This window comes from Galeopterus variegatus, unplaced genomic scaffold (genome assembly GCF_000696425.1).
Source record: "Galeopterus variegatus unplaced genomic scaffold, G_variegatus-3.0.2 Scaffold1062, whole genome shotgun sequence".
Lineage (NCBI taxonomy): Eukaryota > Metazoa > Chordata > Mammalia > Dermoptera > Cynocephalidae > Galeopterus > Galeopterus variegatus.
Genome location: NW_007727173.1, coordinates 159,258 through 179,542, shown reverse-complemented (window position 1 = coordinate 179,542; position 20,285 = coordinate 159,258). Strand labels below are relative to the sequence as shown.

At 35.7% G+C, this 20,285-nt stretch overlaps 1 protein-coding gene across 5 annotated transcripts in view; it reads right to left on the bottom strand.

Moving 5' to 3' along the window:
- QKI (QKI, KH domain containing, RNA binding) overlaps window positions 1-20,285 on the bottom strand; it is a 145,078-nt gene that overhangs the window by 94,173 nt on the left and 30,620 nt on the right. For all 5 annotated transcript variants that reach the window (XM_008574547.1, XM_008574544.1, XM_008574546.1 and 2 more), the window contains exon 2: window positions 13,260-13,402. In XM_008574547.1, the coding sequence (XP_008572769.1) occupies window positions 13,260-13,379 (120 nt within the window). In that variant the 5' untranslated portion in view covers window positions 13,380-13,402. The remainder of the gene's footprint in view (window positions 1-13,259; window positions 13,403-20,285) is intronic.

The following is a 20,285-nucleotide window of genomic DNA, read 5'->3' as shown; positions in this document are numbered from 1 at the left end:
TACCCACATTCAAAAGAATGAAATTGGGTCTATGTTTTAAACCATAAACAAAAATTAAGTCAGAATTGATTAAAGACATAAATGTATGACCTAAACAGTAAAACACCTAGAGGAAAACACAGGGTTAAGAAGCTCTTTGACACTGGTCTTGGCAATGATTTTTAGGTATGACACCCAAAACACAGGCAACAAAAGCAAAAATAAACAAGTGGGACTATATCGAGCTAGCAAGCTTCTGCACAGCAAAGAAAAACAATCAATATAATGAAAAAGCAACCTACAGAATGGGGAAGATTCAAGGGTATTCAAAAAATTAATAGAAAACTTTGTAAATCTTTTAATTCTATTTTCCCACAAACTCTTCTGACGTAGCCTTCTACTTGCACACCACATATCTGGTAAGGGGTTAATACCCTAAATAATTCATTATATTAACAACTCAATCCAGAACAACTCCATAGCAAAAAAAAAAAGACCCAATATAAAAATAGACAAGGGACTTGCACAGACATTTTTCCAAAAAAGACATACAAAGGTCGAACAGGCATATGAAAAGGTGCTTAACATCACCAAACATTAGAGAAAAGCAAATCAAAACCACAAGGAATTATCACTTGACACCTGTTAGAATGGCTATTATCAAAAGATAACCATTGGCAAGGGTGTGGAGAAAGGGGGGCCCCTGCATACTATGGTTGGGAATGTAAATCGATACAACTATTATGGAAAACACTGTGGAGGGTCCCTCAAAAACTTAAAAACAGAACCACCATATGATACAGCAATCCCACTTCCAGGTATATATCCAAAACAAATAAAATCAATATGACGAAGAGATATCCACACCCCCATATTCACTGTTCCACTATTCACAACAGCCAAGATATAGAAACAACCTTCATGTCTGTCAAGGGATGAATGGATAAAGAAAATGTGACACACACACACACACACACACACACACACACTCTCTCTCTCTCTCTCTCTCTATTTGGTCATAGAAAAGAAAATCCTATCATTTGGGACAATATGGATGAAACTGGAGGACATTATGCTAAGTGAGATAAGCCAGACTCAGAAAGACAAATACTGTATGATACTTATATTTGGTATCCAAATAAACCTGAACTCACAGAGCAGATGCGGAGGGGATGGGGTGGGAGATAGATTGGTCAAAGAGTACAAAGTTTCAATTATGCCTTGTGAATAAGTTCTGCAGACCTAATGTACAGTACGGTGACTGTTCTCACTACATACACAGAAAAGGTAACTATGTGAAGTGATAGATGTGTTAATTAGCTTGATTGTGGTAGTCATTTCATGATGTATACATATATCAAATCATGTTACACCTTGATAGAGTTTGGATGTTACTGTCCCCCCAAAACATGTGGAAATCTGATCCCCAATGTGGCAGTGTTGGGAGCAGGGTCATGAGTAAGTTCTCGCTCTATTAGTTCCCACAACAGCTGGTTGTTTAAAAGACCTTAGCACCTCCCCTCTCTCTTTCGCTTCCTCCTGCCATGTGATCTGCTTGTACCTGCCAGCTGCTTTTCACTATGAGTAGAAGCAGCCTGAAGCCCACACCAGATGCAGCTGTCCCAGAATCGTGAGCCAAATAAACCTCTTTTCTTTGTAAATTTCCCAGTTTCAGGTATTCTGTTATAGCAACACAAAAACAGACTATTACAGAAAATTGGTCCTGAGGAGTGAGGCGTTTCTATATGGATACCTGAAGATGTGGAAGAGGCTTTGGAACTGGGTAATGGGCAAAGGTTGGAAGAGTCTGGAGGACTTAGAAGAAGACAAAAAGATGAGGGAAAGTTTGGAACACTTTAGAGATTGGTTAAATGGTTGTGACCAGAATGTTGATAGAAATGTAGACAGTACAGGCTATGTTGAGGGTGACATCTCACATAGAAATGATGAACTTATTGGGAATTGGACAAAAGATCACCCTTGCTACACCATAGCAAGGAACTTGGCTGCATTGTGTCCATGTCCTAGGACTTTGTGGAAGGTGGGATGTACAAGCTGTGAACCAGAATGTTTGGAGGAAGAAATTTCCAAGCAGCAAAGCATTAAGGAAGCTGCATGGCTACTTATAACAGCCTACACTGAGTTATGGCAGAAAAGGCATGATGTAAAGCCAGAATTTAAAAGGGAAACAGAGCACAAAGATTTGGAAAATTTGCAGCCTGGCTCTGTGGTAAAGAATGAGAAAGGCCCTTTAGGAGAAAAATGCAAGGGTGTTGCAGATAGACTGGTTGCTAAAGACATTTAGCTTGGTGATGAGGCAGCCAGATGCTAATAGCCAAGGCAATGGGAGAAAGGCCCTGAAGGAATTTCAGAAGTCTGGAACAGTGCTCCTTTGATCACAGACCTAGAGGCCTAGAAGGAGCACAAGCTGGAAACCTTGGTATCATCTACTTTGTGTTGTCTGCAGGCTGGCAGAACATGAGAACATTGGAGGCATGGCAGTCTCTATCCAGATTTCAGAGGATGTATGGAAAAGCCTGGGGGCCCAGGGAGAGACCTGCCACACAGGCAGAGCTGCCACAGAAGCCACCTACTAGAGCAATGCAAAGCAGAAAAGTGGGGTCTGAGCTCCCACAGACAGCCCCTACTGGGGAAATGTCTAATAGAGCCAAGGCAGCAGGGCTGCTGCCAGGACCCCAGAACTGTAGGGTCACTGGCAACATGCAACACCAGCCTGGAAAAGCCACAGGTACCAGCACAATCTAGTGGGCTGTGCCCAGCAGAGCTGTGGGAATGAGGATGCCTGAGGCTTTGGGAGCCCAGATGCTCCACATTGTGCCCAGGATGCAGGACTTGGAGTCAGAGATTATTTTGGAGCCTGAAGATTTAATGTCTGCCCTGCTGGGTTTCAGACTTGTTTGGGGCCTGTTTCTTCTTTCTTCTGGCCTATTCCTCCCTTTTGGAATGGGAATGTGTATCTGATGCCTGTTCCATCATTGTACCTTGGAAGTAGATAAATGTTTTTTCGATTTTTACAGGTTTACAGCTGGAAGGAGTTTTTTGCCTTTGGACTTAGATGAGACTTTAGACATTTAAGTTGGAGCTGGAACAAGCTAAGACTTTGGGGACTGTTGGGATGGAATGATTGTATTTTGTACGTGAGAGGGACATGAGTTTTGGGGGCCAGGGGTGGAATGGTAGAGTTTGGATGTTGTCTCCCCAAAACTTATGTGAAAATCTGATCCCCAATGTGGCAGTGTTGGGAGCAGTTTGGGTCATGGGAGCAGATCCCTCATGCATGGATTAATGCTCTCCCTGGGGAAGAGGGTTAACGGGGTTGCGGGGGTAGTGAGTGAGTTCTTGCTCTATTAGTTACCTTAAGAGCTGACTATATAAAAGACCCTGGCATCTCCCCTTCTCTCCTTTTCTTGCTTCTTCTCGCCACATGATCTGCTTGTACCTGCCAGCTGCCTGCTGCTTTCCACCATGAGTAGAAGCAGCCTGAAGCCCATGCCAGATGCAGTCCATGTGATCTTCTTTGTACCCACTGGCTGCCTGCTGCTTTCCACCATGAGTAGAAGCAGCCTGAAGCCCATGCCAGATGCAGCTGTCCCAGAATCATGAGCCAAATAAACCTGTTCTTTGTAAATTAACCAGTTTCAGGTGTTCTGTTATAGCAATAAAAAAATAGACTAATATACACCTTAAATACATACTCTGCCGTTTTTATTTAAGAAACAATAAGCATCCACAAATTTTGGTATGTGGGGGAGGGGTGTCCTGGAACTATTACCCTTGGATACAGAGGGAAGACTATATATACAACTTCTATTTGTCAATTATACTGCAATAAAGCTGGAAGGAAAAAATTAAATCACTAAGTAATAAGTTATATGCAGCGCAGGAACTCATAAGTTCAGAAATTTCTCAAATGGTAAATGTGACTGGTCTCAGAATAATTTCCAAAGAACAAAGTTAATGTTATCAAACAAACAATACATTTATTATTTTCAGTTTCCACTTCAATATGTAAGTATCATGAGTGCAAGGACTATGTCATTCAACATTTCTTAAGCTTGAGTATGCAGAAGTATGTTTCATTATGAATGTTCAAGCTTCTATGCTGGGCAGTTACATGCACCAGATCACTTAATCCTCAAAACAACACTGCACGGTAGTTACTACTACCATCTGCATTTAATACATGAGAGGTTAATAATAAGTAATCCAAATCCCAGAACAGCTAGATTAAATCTAGAGTTCAGTCACTTAATAGAGTATACCTCTCTTCTAAAGACCTTAAACATATACCCTTATAATACCAGAAATTCCATGTTTAGTTTTCTCATTATTCTTAATCATTCAAAATATTTAGTAAAAAGTTTATAAAAACTCTCTTCAAATTCACGTTTATTTTCAGAATGAGTCCAACGGTGTTTTTTAAATTTCTTCCCCACCTACATCCTAAAACATCATTACTATACTACTTTATATAACCACACCTTATCTGCTCAATATTTTCATGTCTTTTACTGATTGGATCACTGCTTTAACGATCATCATATACACCCTTTTAGCTTAACTGAACCTTTTATATGAATGAAAACTTTTCTGTGGTATCACTTCATCAGCATATTTGAATGAAAAATACGTATAATGTCAAAAAAGAGAGAAAAAGAACATAATTATTTGCATAAAGACAAAGTGTCTTTATAAGTGTCACCTCAGACCTTGAAGGGAAGTCTAGGAGATGAATGTGTAGTTCTTACCATAAATAAGGAAGGCTTCTAAAACCAATATCTTGCTACATAAGTTTTGCTACGTAAATACTGTCACAACCTCCTAAACAGTTCCAAAAGTATTAATCCAGCTCTTAAAGTAAACTGCTTTATTTGCCATAAATTTTAGTTATATTTGACCTACAAAGAACTGTCTTGTATACTACCCTGTTCAATATTCTACATTGTTATGAACAACTCAGTTTTCAGTGGCTTTTAATTATTATATCCTATTAATATAGTAAGCCTACCATCTCTTACTCTTGGTTCCTCTATAATATTAGAAGACCTCTCCTTCTGTATTCTCTATGTTCAATGAATAGCACCATCAGCAAGGCCCTCCCTCATTCTTAATCTCCACATACAATAGATAAGAAATCTTGCTATTTTCACTATTTACTCTTTTCTACTGTCATTGCCTTAGTTCAGACCCGTTATTCCACACCTGAATTATAACAGTAACAGTACCACGAGAGCAAGGATTATACCTTTTCGTGTTCCTGTGCCCTGTTGCCTCACATTAACATTTCTAGAATAAGGGATGATACTAAAATTTTTCTGTTTTATATTCAGAACTCCTTTTTAGCTTTCATGGTTCTAATTACTTTTCAAATTTTGTTTTATCTTTTGTTTTAATCTATCCTTAAAATGGCAAATTGATACCATTTATATACAATCTTACAAGTAAAAAGGCAAGAAACTAATGAAAATAATCATTGTCCTATAACTCCAAACAATACAACACAGATAAATTTTTAAGCTCAACCAATTGCATACCAAATTAAAAAATATATATATCATACCAATATGAAGCAAGGAGATGTTCAATTTCATGATAGGTAGATTGCTTACTGATAGTGATTTTGGACTTGGGAAAAGCAGTTTTCTATGGTAGTCAAAATTAGATTTCAGAAAGTGCCCAGTTTAATTATGAACTATTTTGTTCTAAATGGGTATGTTTATTAAGACATAGAATATGCTTTCCCAATGAAATAACTAACTAAATTTAGTTCCAAGGCTGGTCATTGAAAAGTTCAATTTCAATGTCCCTAAGATAAAGTAGCTTTCTGCTCAAACTAAAATAAAAAGAAGGTATACATTATTTCCTTCACTTGCAAAATAAGGTCATCTACTATAAACTGGCAATGAGATGGGTGCCAGAATTCAAGTGGTATAATCTCCACCTGTTTCACAGCCCACTTCATTTGCTAATTTGGGGGAGGAAGAGGGTTATGAAGACACTGCTCTCTCAAGATGGGTTGAAAGCAGATGAGCACCTCAAGCTTTCCTTTAGTATCTACCAGAAACAGCTGAATGTTTCTGGAATATGAATAGCACTGACTCCCCAACTTTTTAATTATATTCCTGTGGTTATTTCAGTGAAAATATTAGAGATATGGAGGTTGGATACCTGTGATTAGTTATCCAACTTATCCTTAAGTCTTTTGTAGCAATAATTTTAACAGAGTACATCCTAACAAACTCTTTTTGGGTAAGCCAAGTAAATCTTCCTATCTCAACTGAGCCTGGGAAACATTTGCTTACAAAAAATAGTTCCTCCATAAAAACTTATGCCATCTTTTAATTTGTTCTTCTGAACACTAGTTCCTTTTAAATATATTACTTACCAAAGAAACCGCCTGAATTTTTAAGACTCTGAGAAGGCTTATTATTTAATAAATTGTTAACCTTTGGAAAAACCTGAGCTAAACAAAATTTATTGCTTTCAGACTGTCTTGAGATCCTTTTTGGAATAATATCTACTAACAAACATCCTAAGAAATTCAGTTATCTCCCAAACCAGAGTTCAGTACACAGCAGGCCTTCAATATACCATTACAGAGTGAAATAAAAAGGAAATTTCAAAACAAAAACAAAGAAAAACCCAATTGATCTTTGTTAAAATTAATCAGGTTGCAGTTCTAAGTCAACAATAAGTATCCCTACCTAAAACTTAAAAGACATGCTCTATATTATCAAATCATACCGCTAAATTAAAACTCCTACAAGTTAATATGTAATCTGAAACACGTTACAACTCCACTCAATAAAAAATACATACTAACCTTATTTTAAAAGCTATCTTTAACTTTAGTTTCCTGTACAATCAAAGAAGAGAGATGTGCAGACCTTATTTTAAAAACTTTGCATTTTCACTCATAATTAAGATCATATCAAGACAAAAAAGTCAAGGGTTAACCTGGGTTTTGAGAAAGTATACTTTGTAGTTCATAAAATTTTTATTTAATGTCCACTTATCATTCAGAAGAACAAAGGTGAACATAGTTTATATCAAGACTCCTAAAAGCTCTTGATTAATCTTGATTAGTCATAATAGTCAAAGGAACAAGACGTAAGGAAAGGAACTAACTGCACCGACTCCTTGCTCTTCTTAAAATCCCTTCAAAACAAATGCCAGCTCAACAGCCAATCTGCAGGTGACAATCTTGACAAATAAAACCCTAAAGTAACTCAGAAGTTATAACTAGACAAATTTCATTGGCAAACCCAGGAAAATTAAATAGGGAATTTTCAACTCCTACTCCAACACTAATATAGGTTATTATTATAAGAGAGACTGTAGAAAGTACTGTGAATAACATTATAAACCTATACTATTAATTAGAGTTGCCAGCATGGGATCATACGAACTGGAAAAAAATATTTGAAAAGGCATTTATCCACCTCAAACTTTTTGACAATACGTGTAATCATGATGGCCTAGACCCAAGAAATGCCTTTCAAGGATATTACTTAAAATTAAAACCCATTTTCAAAACATCAGAAAATCAGAGTTATCTTCACATAAATCCTTAGAAAAAACCTCACTACAATTTAATTATCAAATCATGTCCCAAGCAAACAGTTTAGCAATCTAATCTGTCCATGTATATACATGACTAATAACTCTAACAGTTAGATCTTACCAATATTTGGAACTTATCTACTACTCTGGCAGATCCTATAGAACAATTTCTAACAACTCAAAATTGATAACTAGGCAAATTTAATGACAAAATTAGAACTGACTCATTTGAAATGTAGCACCTTTTCCTTATCAGAGTTAACTCCATTTATATAGTACTGTTTATAAGATGTCCATGGATCCAAACAAGGCCTTAATAACTTAACTGCCTTTAATTTTGATGGTCTAAATTAAGCTTTAAATCTTCTTTCTTGTCTGTCATTTTATGAATGTATGACAAACTTAAATAGTCTTGAATGATTATTAATGCAATACCTTTTATCTTTCATACAAGACTGTGAGCACCCTCAAGAATAGGACTTTTTTTCGTATTCATGATCACACAAACCTCACTGGATGTCTGCTCTACCAGGTGCCATACATTTGTTATCTTGATTTCTCCAAACAATTCCACAATGTGAAATTTATAGCTTTATAAAGAAACAGACTCTAAAAAGTTAACATATATCTCAATTATTTTTCGGCAAATATTTATTCCAGTCCCCTTCTCACTGTGTGAGTGACTTGATATGGCTAATACAGGGTTTCTCAACCTCTGTACTACTGGCATTGTGGGCCACATAATTCTTTGTTGTGAGGACTGTCCTGTGCACTGTAGGATGTTTAGCAGGATTACTGGCCTCTACCCACGATGCCAGTATCCCCTAACCTCTGTACTACTGGCATTGTGGGCCACATAATTCTTTGTTGTGAGGACTGTCCTGTGCATTGTAGGATGTTTAGCAGGATTACTGGCCTCTACCCACGATGCCAGTATCCCCTCCCAAGTCAACCAAAAATATCTCCAGACATTGCCAAATGTCCCTCGAGACAAAACTGGCCCCTGCTGAGAAACACTGGGCTGATGGATTGTGTTAGCAGAAGAGACAAGATCAGAGGCCTTACAAGTGATTATGCAATTTGGCTTGGCTCTGGCACTCCAGCAATCTGCCGTGATAACAGCATGCCCCAAGTAGCCATTGCTCCTTCAGCCTGGGCCCAGCAGGAACATAAAATGGATATGATCTGAATCTACCCACAGCTAGCCTCCATCGACCCATACTCAGCCTCAATCAACAGAACCTCAGCCAACATGAGCACAGAAATAAATGCTTATTATTTTAAACCAATGAATTTGAGAGTGTTTTACTATGGAATATTACTGTGGCAATTGTTGACAAATACAACAATTACGAATACAACAAATACAACAAAAAGGGGTAAGCCAGGACTCAAAACCTAAGTTTGTCTGACACAAAAACTCACTAATTTGACTATATCAAAGAGTCTTTTCAACTGAATTAATATTCCTAACAAATACAACAAAAAGGGGTAAGCCAGGACTCAAAACCTAAGTTTGTCTGACACAAAAACGCACTAATTTGACTATATCAAAGAGTCTTTTCAACTGAATTAATATTCCTACGCCAAGGATGTGCTTGACACACAACAGAGATGCAATAAAAGCCTGCTTTATTAATAAATGTTATTTATTAATAAATATAAATATTAATATGAATTCGTAAATTTTTAAAATACTGTCAATAGGCTAACTCATTTTAGCTTCTCATTCCCACATCATTAAGCCAGTGGTTCAAAACCATTGTGAAGGGCACTATACAGCATTACCTCATTTCTCAGACTGAATCTAGGGCTCTCTTCTCACATCGGTCTACCATTTACCAGACACTATTCTAAGGCCTGAGAATATAGCACTGAAAAAAAGCAGACAAAAAATCCCTGTCCTCATGAAGCTTACATTCTGGTAACACTTATATAGCATAAAGGCATTTTCCAAGTGCTTTACACATACTAGTTCATTTAGTCTTCATAATCCTGTGAGAGACAATAAAAGATGAGAAAACTGAGGACCAGGAATGACAAGTAATTTGCTCAAAGTCATAAAACAAGCAGTGGAGCTAGCCAGGAGTCTGAGTTCATATTTCTGACCACTACCCGTTACACTGCCCGTCTGAAGCTTGAATTATAAAAGCATTTTTTAGCAAAATAGGCTGAATTCACCCACAAAATCAAGCTTACATACAAATGGGGGCAGGGACAGAAGCATATGGAATTATCTCCAAGACCCATTAAATGAAGAAAAAGCAAGGGTTGGAAGAGTGCATATTTGTTTCAAGTAGCCTATATCTAATTCAAAATTCTGAAATAAATCTTTTCTCATAGTGCCAAAATCTGAGACTCCCTTGTTTCATTTTGTTTAATACTATTTAATTTTTTTAAATGATAAACTTCCTTATACCACAAAATACTTATTGCTCACTTAAGTATGTATTAATTACCTTAATTTAGAAAAACTCAAAAATTACGTGCAGATCTAAATTTGTTAAACTTAAGCTCTTTTAATAGAAATTTAAAATCAAGGTATTAAAAAAATTATCTGGAAGACCAAAACCATTTTGTACCTATTTCTCTCCTTCTATGAATTACAACTAAAATTCTAATTTAAAAAGCTTTGTTAAATAGACATTTTTGAGTGCCAAAAGGGTCATCTAAAACTTGTACATCCACCTGCCTACTTGACATCCCCACTCTGGATGGCTGCCTTCTAGCTTAACACCTCTACATGAGAACTGCTGAATCCCCAACTCCCCCAAACCTGGCTCCTCCCTCAGTCTTTCCTATCTCAGGAACTGGCAATTCCATTACTCCAAATGATCAAAACCTTTGGATCGCTCCTGAGTTTCTCTCTCACTCCATATCCAATTTATCGGCAAATCCTACCCGTTCTAACTTGAAAATCTATGCAGGGTTCAAGCATTTTTCTTAACTCCTCTTGTTCAAGTGTCCTCCCCTGCCTCCCAACTGGTCTTGCTTCTACCACCATTTCCCACAGTCTTTGTCCACGCAGCAACTAGAATACACCTATCAAAAATCCATGTAAGCTCATGTCGCTCCTAGTCTCAAAACATATGGATGGCTTACCATTTCACTCAGAATGGTATACAAAATTTTTCATGTGGGCTTGTAGGCCCATGATATGGGAAACATACATGATATGACCCCTCTACTAACTCTCTAATCTCACATCTTGCCACACTTCCCAAGCATGCTCATGCCTGAGTCACTGCACTTGCTGTTCACTCTGCCTGGAATGTTCCTCCCCCAGATGGTTTTCTTGCCTTCTTCCCATCACTCCTTTCATCTCCCTCCATTCCCATCATCCTAGAAGAGATTCTATCCCTGATCATCCTTAAAACTGAACACCTCTCCCACACGTACAGTCTTTGTTCATCTGTGTGCCCCATTTTGTTTCCCCATAGCACTGACAACGCCTAAAAGTAAATACTCGTTTGTTTATCGTCTAACTCTGCCACTGAAATGCCCACTCCATAACAGCAGGGACATCGTTTAGTTCACCACTCTACTCACCTCCTGAAATAATACCTATCAAAATTACCATGTACATAATCACCTACCTGTTAGCCTGGCTTACTCTGACAATAAAAAAAAAAAAATTTAGAGCAGTGATTCTCAAACTTTAGCATGTATCAGAATCATCTATATGGTTTTGTTGTTAAAGAGGTAGACTGCTAGGCCTCACACCCAGAGTTTCTGATTAAACTCGTCTGGGATGAGGCTCGAACATTCACAACATCCCAGGAGGTGTGGATACTACGATCCAGAAACCACATTTTGAGAACCACTGATCTAGACAATATTATATTCCAATATACCTGTTAGTAAAAGTAGCTCACCAGGGCAATGACTCACAACTGGTAAAAGAAAGAAAGGAGTATAGTGAAAAGGTACTCTCTAGATCCAGGTCTTGACATAGAAGGTTGTATGGAACACTTTTCTTTTAAATGATGCAGTCTTAATATCTCTACCCAGAATGAGATTTTTTTTTTTGAGGAGGAGGAATGAAACCAGACAGATCAAGGTTATATTTCTCCATCAAGGTCTTATGGAGAAATAGGTCTCATACAGTCTGTGTTACTGACTATTGCTGAAACTTTGTCGTTTAGGGTTTAAACACGCAAATGAGAAGGTTGCTATCCTTTAGGGGATACTGGAACACCAAATAGCAGTAGACCCCAACTGGGACAGCTGCCCAAATCATAATTCCCCATCTTGAGAAATAATATTAATATCCAGGGCAGTCCCATAGTGGTCATGTCTAGGTTGTGGTACATAACTACATAACCTCACTTCCCTAGTCACAGTAAATTGGCCCAAAACACTTTCTCTCCTCCAAGAATCTGAAATTGAAGACAAAGTCTAGGAGGCACTGATGTCATGTCATGAAGGTCCACAAACTCCTGCTGCTGAAGTTCTCAGAGATGCACTGCTTCCTGCCTTACATGAAGTTTTGTTTTCCAGACACAACTTTAATTCTTTGTATTACCTGATAATCTTCCAATTAACTCTTCTTTTGCCTACATTACCCCGTACTGTTTGTATATTTGCAACCAAAAATACTTAATAGAATAAATGTATAAGCTTTAAATAAAATTGCATTGGAAATGAAAATTGTGAAATACGAAAGCTTCTTCCCATTAATCCAACTTAGGACATTTATTTCCCATCTGCACGCTAGTATTCTGTCTACATAACCAATGAGTCTTGGAGCATCCATCACATTTTTGACATTATAATACCAATTCCTTCTTTTGTTTGCTTTCAGAGAAGTTCCCCGAAACCCAGCAAAAAAATCACCATTTTTTTCCTACATGTATTTAACAGATATTGGGTGCCTATTACGTGCCAGTATTATGGGTGGTACAGCAGTGAATAACAAAGACAGGTTCTTGTTTTATGTACCTTCCATTCCTGCTGGAGAGAAACAGAGAAATAAACAAACAAGAAAAATACCAGATAATAAGTGCCATTGCAGAAGTAAAAAAAAGATTTATGTGAAACAATGAGCAACCAGATGGCCTTTAGATAAAGTGGTGGGGAGGCTTCTCTGAAATGATATTTAAGTTAAAATCTTTAATACCAAGAAGATGATAGCCAGTAGAGATCAGATTATAGCTAACAAAAAAGGCCTAAGGCTGGGAATAGACTTGACTTGTTCTAAAAGCCAAAAGAAGGCCAATGTTATTATAGTACAGTGAAGAAGAGGGAAAATCATTTAAGATGAGGTCAGAGAAACAGAATGGACCATCTTATCTAGGGCTTTATAACAAAATGAAAAGAGTCTGAATTTTGATTAGAAATTAACTGGTGTAGTACATGGAGATTATTCTCAACAAGATGCTTATAGAGAATAGTTGAACGGACTAAGAGGGAAAGAAAAAAAAACTGCATTACAAACAGTAGTTTTCCTTGCCCCATCTGGAATCCATGACAGTCTTTACCTGTGTGCATTTCCAAAAGTGACACAGCAGTAATCAAATGGAAACATATTTAGAAAGAAATTTTTTAAATTATCCATGCCAAATTATTCACACTTCAAATCCCTCACATAAATTATTAAAGTGGCTGATAATGCTTAAGTATTTACAATCAAATATATCTCTTCCCAAAGTATGTGAAGCACACAAAAAAAGAATAAAACAACAAAATATACTTACATCTGGATATTCTTTTACAGGCACATAAAGTTTCTCTTGTAACTGAACAATAGGTCCCACAGCATCAGGCAATTCTGCACTCCTTTTCTCTGTACTGCCATTTAATGTGTCATTGTACATGTCTTTCCGTACTCTGCTAATTTCTGTTAAAAGTAAAAATTTTAAATGTGTTAGAAAAATTATTCTTGCTAATCCATGGAAAACAAAAAGGAGGGCAGGGGAGGATATCATTGATAAAGTGTTAAAACTTAAAATAAAGAACCACTGACCTATTCTGTGATTTTCGGGATTAAGCCCATGTTTAACAAGACTATAGCCTTAATTAATTTCTACCACAAATGAATTTATACTAACCAGATAACATATCTTATTAAAACTAATTTTAGAGCCCAAGTTTTTAACCAATACGATACAGACTTAATTTTATCTAATTTTTCCATGCCTCAATGACACCAGTCATTCCCAATGATAGCTTCAGTCAAAATAATTATCATAAGAATGTCTTTCAGACAAAACTAGTAAGGCTCTTTTATACTTCAGAACTAATCTGTACGAATGAGATTTAAACTGGACCACTTTGTTAGATTTTTTAGATATTTTGGAGCATTCACATGGAGATGTCCCATAGACAATAGACTGCAAGCTCAGCAGACGTGTGAGTTTAATACACAAATTAGTGGTTAAAGCTATAGAAAAAATGGCTTAGAGAAGATAAAGGGAGAAGGAAGGACTGAATGAACTGGGAAGAGCAAAATTTTAGTGGTGAGAAAAAGAAGATCCAAAGCAAGAAGAAACACAGATAAATAGGAGAACTAGGGAAAAGAGGTATCACAGAAGCTAAGAAAAGACAGATTCAAGAACAGAGTCGTCAACGGTGTCAAATACTACAAAAACATGGTAAGGTAAATAGCAAACAAGCTCTTGCCCACTGGAACATACTGTCTAATAAGGATTGCCATTATTAAAGTTAGCTGGTTGCCTATTTAACCATCTCTCCATCCTACAGATCATGTCCTCTTTGGGAAAAAGGTTTGAGTCAATTAGCATTTAAAAATAAAATGGCTTTTAGTTTTAAAATGTATTTTGTATGCCTTCCAAACATGGAATTTAAATCTACTGACATCAAGAAACTATCAAATATGAATACACTCTTTAATTTTCCTAACTAGTTATTTAAATCAGTCTCAGTTAAATAAAATCCAACACAGCTAAAAGGCAAGATCAAAAGGTGTTCTTAACCAGTTATAAAATCTTATTCAGTTAAAAAAAATGTTATAATACATTTTCTGCTTCAGTGACAGCAATATTCATTTTACTACAAATTTTATCTCTTAAATAATTTGTCAAAGCTTACCAAATGCTTATCTCTGAATAGCAAATGAAACCAACAAAAATCATAACAGCGTACCTTGAATTTGACTACATTATAAAGGCAAGATTTCAATCTTTCTTAAAGTTATTTTTATAACTTTATTATTTTTATAATGAAATCTTTCTTAATATCCAGTATCAAATTAGTGTTCAACTTAAATTAGCATATGACTACAACTCTCAAATCAAGTTTTTAACAACCAAGTAATAATTTAAGACATAAATGATTACTTACATAATTGCAGCAAGTAATTAACCAAAAGGTATTAGAAAAATCTAATGAAAATTACACATATATCCTTTAGTCCAGGTCTCTATCTATATAAAGGCACTTACAGTACTATCATTTAAATTTCTTCAGAAAGTACCTAATTCTTGTTATAGGAAGGCAGCATAGCACCAATAGAAAATCTGACCATAACAGCATAAAAGAAAACCAAAGATAAAATTTGCTAACCGATACAGATGTAAACATCCTAAATAAATATAATTCGCCAGTATATTAAAAGAAAAATACACCAAGACAAAGTGGAATTTGTACCATGAATGCAAGAATAGTTCAATATTGAAAAATCTATTATAAATAACCATAATAAGATAAAAGGCCAAGGGGGAAAAATGGCAATTCTTCAGATAAACAAACTTATCAAACTTATATACAAACATTCAGTTACAGGATATAATGCATTTACCACTTAAGTTGTATTTCTATAAACATCTGTGGTGATTGATTAATAACTAAAAGTTCCATAAGATTCTGTTACCAACTGTGTCCTATAACAGTGCCTGAACACACTCAATAAATACTTGGTGGCAGTAAGTCAAGGGAGAAATGAGCTAGGTTCTGGAGCACTGAAGTTAAACAAGAAGTTTAATAGTTCCAGCTCTCAAAGAACTTAGTCTAATATGGGAGATAGATAAGAAGTCTTTCTACCATGATTTTTTCAGTCTCTAAGATACATCAGTCAATTTAATAACAGAACACAAATTATGTACAAGACAGTACTAATGGAAATGAAAAGACGACTAAAGACACAGTTCTGGTCCTCAAGGAATTTACCATTTTATTCACTGCTGAGTCTAACAAGCTGCATACATACTACTAACTTTATCAACACCACTTTTCTAGCCAGGAAATCGTCAGCACGTCCTGCAACTCAGAACAAGTTCTGATTCCAGTTCTAATAGTAATTCTTTGTGATTTTTAGATAAGCGTCTTACTTAACCTCTCTGTGCTTATGCTTCATATAATTAGAAGTCACTTATTGAATGACTCAACTGAATCCACTGGTTTCCAAACTTAGAATGCAAGAACCCCATAATTCCCCCATAACTCCATGTTATAAAAAGTTTAATCACTAAAACTTTTCATTCCCTAAGTCCTGGCAATCAGAGCTTCTGTTAATGTTATCCTATCCAGTTGATATAATTATAGCCAAATTATTACAGAAACCTGCAATAGGTATAGGTATGGGTATCAGTTTAGGGAATGCTCTGGTCCTTTTGGGTTCACAGGTGTTAGTTTATGAAACACAGGAATGCTTCATAACTAACACGTTGTATATATTATTTTGTTGTATCAAATATTACATAATAAGGCTCAAATGCCCCCCCCCACCACAGCAACTTCTTCAGCCTGCAGCAGTAGTTCAGAGAACTAAAAGTTCAGAACCATTTGTTTACTCACCTTAGTATAAAAAATTCCGACAACAATAACCCCTAAATTGGACATGCATCTTCTATCTAAATATCCCCAATACAAGATAATCTGTTTTAGACATTTCTCAAGATTATAAATGTTACAAATTTGTTTTAGTGAACCAAAATCTACTATCCTAAAATTTCATCTGCTGGCCCCCACCCAGCAGCTCCACGAATACTTGAAAAGTTGTACAGTATCGAAGTAGCCTTGTCTCTAAACTCTTATGACATGGTTTTATACTCTCCCACTTGTTTAGACACACTCCATTTTGTCAAAGTCCCTTTTAAAATGTAAAATCACATACCACACACAACATTCCAAAACAAAGATGAGTATACAGACTGAGGCTGTGTCTACTTCTAGTCCCAAACTCTCCTCTTCCATCAACATCGTTTAAGAATTCCTTTACTTCCTTGACAAGCACATCACCCTGCTGACATTCTGCCTGGTGGTGCTAAGACAAGTCTCTACCACTCCATAACTCTACAACTGTTTGTTTAGAAACCAGCAGATGATTTAATTTTTTTTCCAGGTTGTTTTCTACTACACATATCCCCTTCAGACTGATGTTAATCTACCGGTTGACATTCTTTAGGGATGACTAGTCTATAAGTCAAGAATCAAACTAACTGCAGTTTCATAGACTACACATTTCTCTAATCCTGGATACCAAAACTTTATCGAATACCTACAAAATCTCAAGCTACACTGGGACCAGAAGCTCCTTCTGGATTCACCAGTTTAAATAGGATATAGTCCATTTTGTAATCTACAGGTTGTGCCATCAAGTTTAGAATATAAGTTTTTCAGCTTTGAGGAATATTCACCTTTCCAGCATTTAGGCTCCTCCCATCTTCTATGTTTTCTTGAATGGGTAATTCAACAGTCACATTTTTTCATATTCTAGTATGCTGAAAACTATTTTTGTTTAGGCCTGAAAACTTGTTTTGGTTATACTACCTTACTATCTCCTCATACTTCTCTGCTTTAATTATCTTGATTTTTTTCTTTTCCAAACTAAAACTCAATTGTCAGTTAATTCTGCTCCTAAGAGAAAATGGAAAATAGTCACTCACTGTTCTGTTTTATGTGACCTGCTAATACTACATCTTCCATCTTAAGCCTTTTCCCTTCCCTTTAATTCACCCAACTATGGATTTAAATAAAATGTTTTAAAATTATTCTTATGTTTCATAAGCTGCAGCTCATTTTTGCCTTTGGCTTGTCCCTTACTGCATCGGAATTATTGTATGTACAGCACACCCTCTGCTACCTTACAATCTTGCACGCATCCTTTTAAAATTTGAGTTACTGGATTAGTTAACAGATCAAACACTCCGTGAAAAACTAGAATATGAGAATTAAGGATAACATGAAGAAATATTAGAGAACAGAACAATACTGGCTGAGAAATCTAAATTACAGAATCAAGCAATCATTTTGCAAAATATATAGGTTAAGTATAAACAGCTAAGGATGTATATAAATTCAACACTGCAATGTTGGAAGACTAGGTAAAGAATAAGATACAGCCCTATTTTACTTTCTGGTTTAGAATTTTTTCAACAAATTTAAACCAAGAAAATGAAAATTAGGTAATGAAATGTGAAAAACATTAGCTCAATTATAAACAACAAAACTACTAATGATATATTTAAAAAGTACAAAACCAAAATGAATAAAATAATTATTTTCAGGATTTATAACAATCCAAATTAGAAGATGACTTTTTAAAACACTGAAAAAATTTTCATACAAAGCACACCTTATCACTCAGTGTTATAGCTATAGTAGCTGACTCCAATTGCTCAACTGGCTATAATGATGCTATAGACATATATATTTTATTTGGGTATCTATCTGCCTTTTCTTTGTGCATTATGTTTAAATCCATCAAAAAATACTTTATCATTGTAATACAGCTAAAATACAGAAAGGAATGGAACAGACTGCCATTTGACCATGACTGCCTCATTTTTTTAATTTAACATTTTCCTTTATTTAATGTAAAGTAAGAGCCAACTAACTATTTATAAGTAAAACACTTACAAGGGAACTTCAAAAAGTTCGTGGAAAAACAGAAAAGATAGTACAAATCTTTCCAAGAACTTTTTGAAGTACCCTCTTATATGCTTTGATACACATAGTATAAATGTTATAAGGAAAGTTAATGACAGGTTACATCATTTCAACTGAAGTTTAAATGGGCTCCAGTATTTCCTCACTATCTGCAATCCACTTCTTGCTGGACATTACGGTAGCACACTGATATAAAGAACAAAGTAAGATTTTAGTTATTTTAGGTCTTAATCAACAAATTACTAGTTTTTATTTACATAGTACTCATTAAATCTTAAAAACAATAATATTAGGAATCTATTTATAACTAAAAAACAACTTGTCACTTCATAAAGTGGCTGTTACGTACCCCTATGTACTTAGGATTAACAAAAATCTCTTCTGTAAAAAGCAACCTTTTAATTCAGGGTTTACCAAATACAGGGAAAGTTGTAAAGTTATTTTGAGCAGAGAAAAACTCATGGAATATAACTTCACTGTGCTCATTTTAAGAAGCCACATCCACAAGGTAAAGAGAGCAAATAAATTTAAGAGCAGGTTACTAGAGTCTATATGCTATTTAGCAGAGTATGTTTTTGCTTATTCTAACTACCAAATAAATTAAATCTGATTTAACTTTGAGGCAACTGCTTTCAAACTGACAAGAAAAAAAAAAAATCAAGCTATCAATAATTCTCTAGATGCAATCTAATTTAGGGGGTTAAACTGTACTCTGAATTTCAGAATTATAAGTATAAAAGGAAAAACTACAAAATTAAAGTCAACATCATAACTCTCCTTCACAATCACAAAATTAACAACTGCGCAAAACTGCTGATAAATTTCACATACAAAAATATGAAACAGCAAAGACCTTACAACAATGTTAATTCTACTTCCCCAATTGTTCTCAGTAGCAGTTTTGTATTATGGAAGATATTTAATAGTAAGCTGTACATTCCTAGAAAGGCTCTTTCACAGGTTACAGAAAAGAATGTCTAATATATGATCCAATTTACACTTAAATATATGTTTTTTTTTAATAGACACATAGAAGTCAAAAAAGATAAAACAACTATTAACCGTAATCATCTCTGGGAGATGGATTCACAGGGACTATTTTAGGTCTCATTATTATATGAATTTTTTTTTACAACAATCACTGGAAAATAGTAAAGATATTCTCATTAGGAAGGCAGAAAGTACTTTAAGTTAAAATGTTGCACGTAATATTGGATTCCCTGTATGAAAACATAATAATAAGTCATTGATTCCCAACTCTTTAAAAAATAAACCACAAAGAGCTAATTATTTTTTTACATGAATCAACTGATCTTCACCAGAATCTGATGGAGGATATTATAATGCCCATTTTACCAAATGGTGTCTATAATAATTATGACGTAGCATAAGCAAAAATGTTTATAAAGGCCTATAGACGTGAAAGGTTTTGCCAAATGGTTTCTATAATTACGATGTAGGATAAATTAGCTATTTCTCCAAGAGACATATTTGGTTACTTATCTAGAATTAATATGAAGGTAGAAAAGAGGTAAGACATTTCTTTCCCTCCAAAACACATGAAAGGAAGGAGGGAAGAGGGAAGGAAAGAAGAAGGAAGGAGGAAGGGAAGAAACTAATGCTCAGAGATTAAAGAATCAGTCTAAGGCCACAGGTACTACAACCAGCCGTATTTAGGGTTTTTTTTTTTTTTTTTTTTTTTAGAGGATTTCCCAGAATAAGAAGCTCTTAAAATTCATTTTAAGAAATGAAAATTAGGGGCCGGCCCGGTGGTGCACTGCTACAGTGCGCCGCTTGGGAGTGTGATGGCGCTCCCGCCGAGGGTTCGGATCCCACGTACAGACCAGCCGCTCACTGGCTGAGCGAGGTGCGGG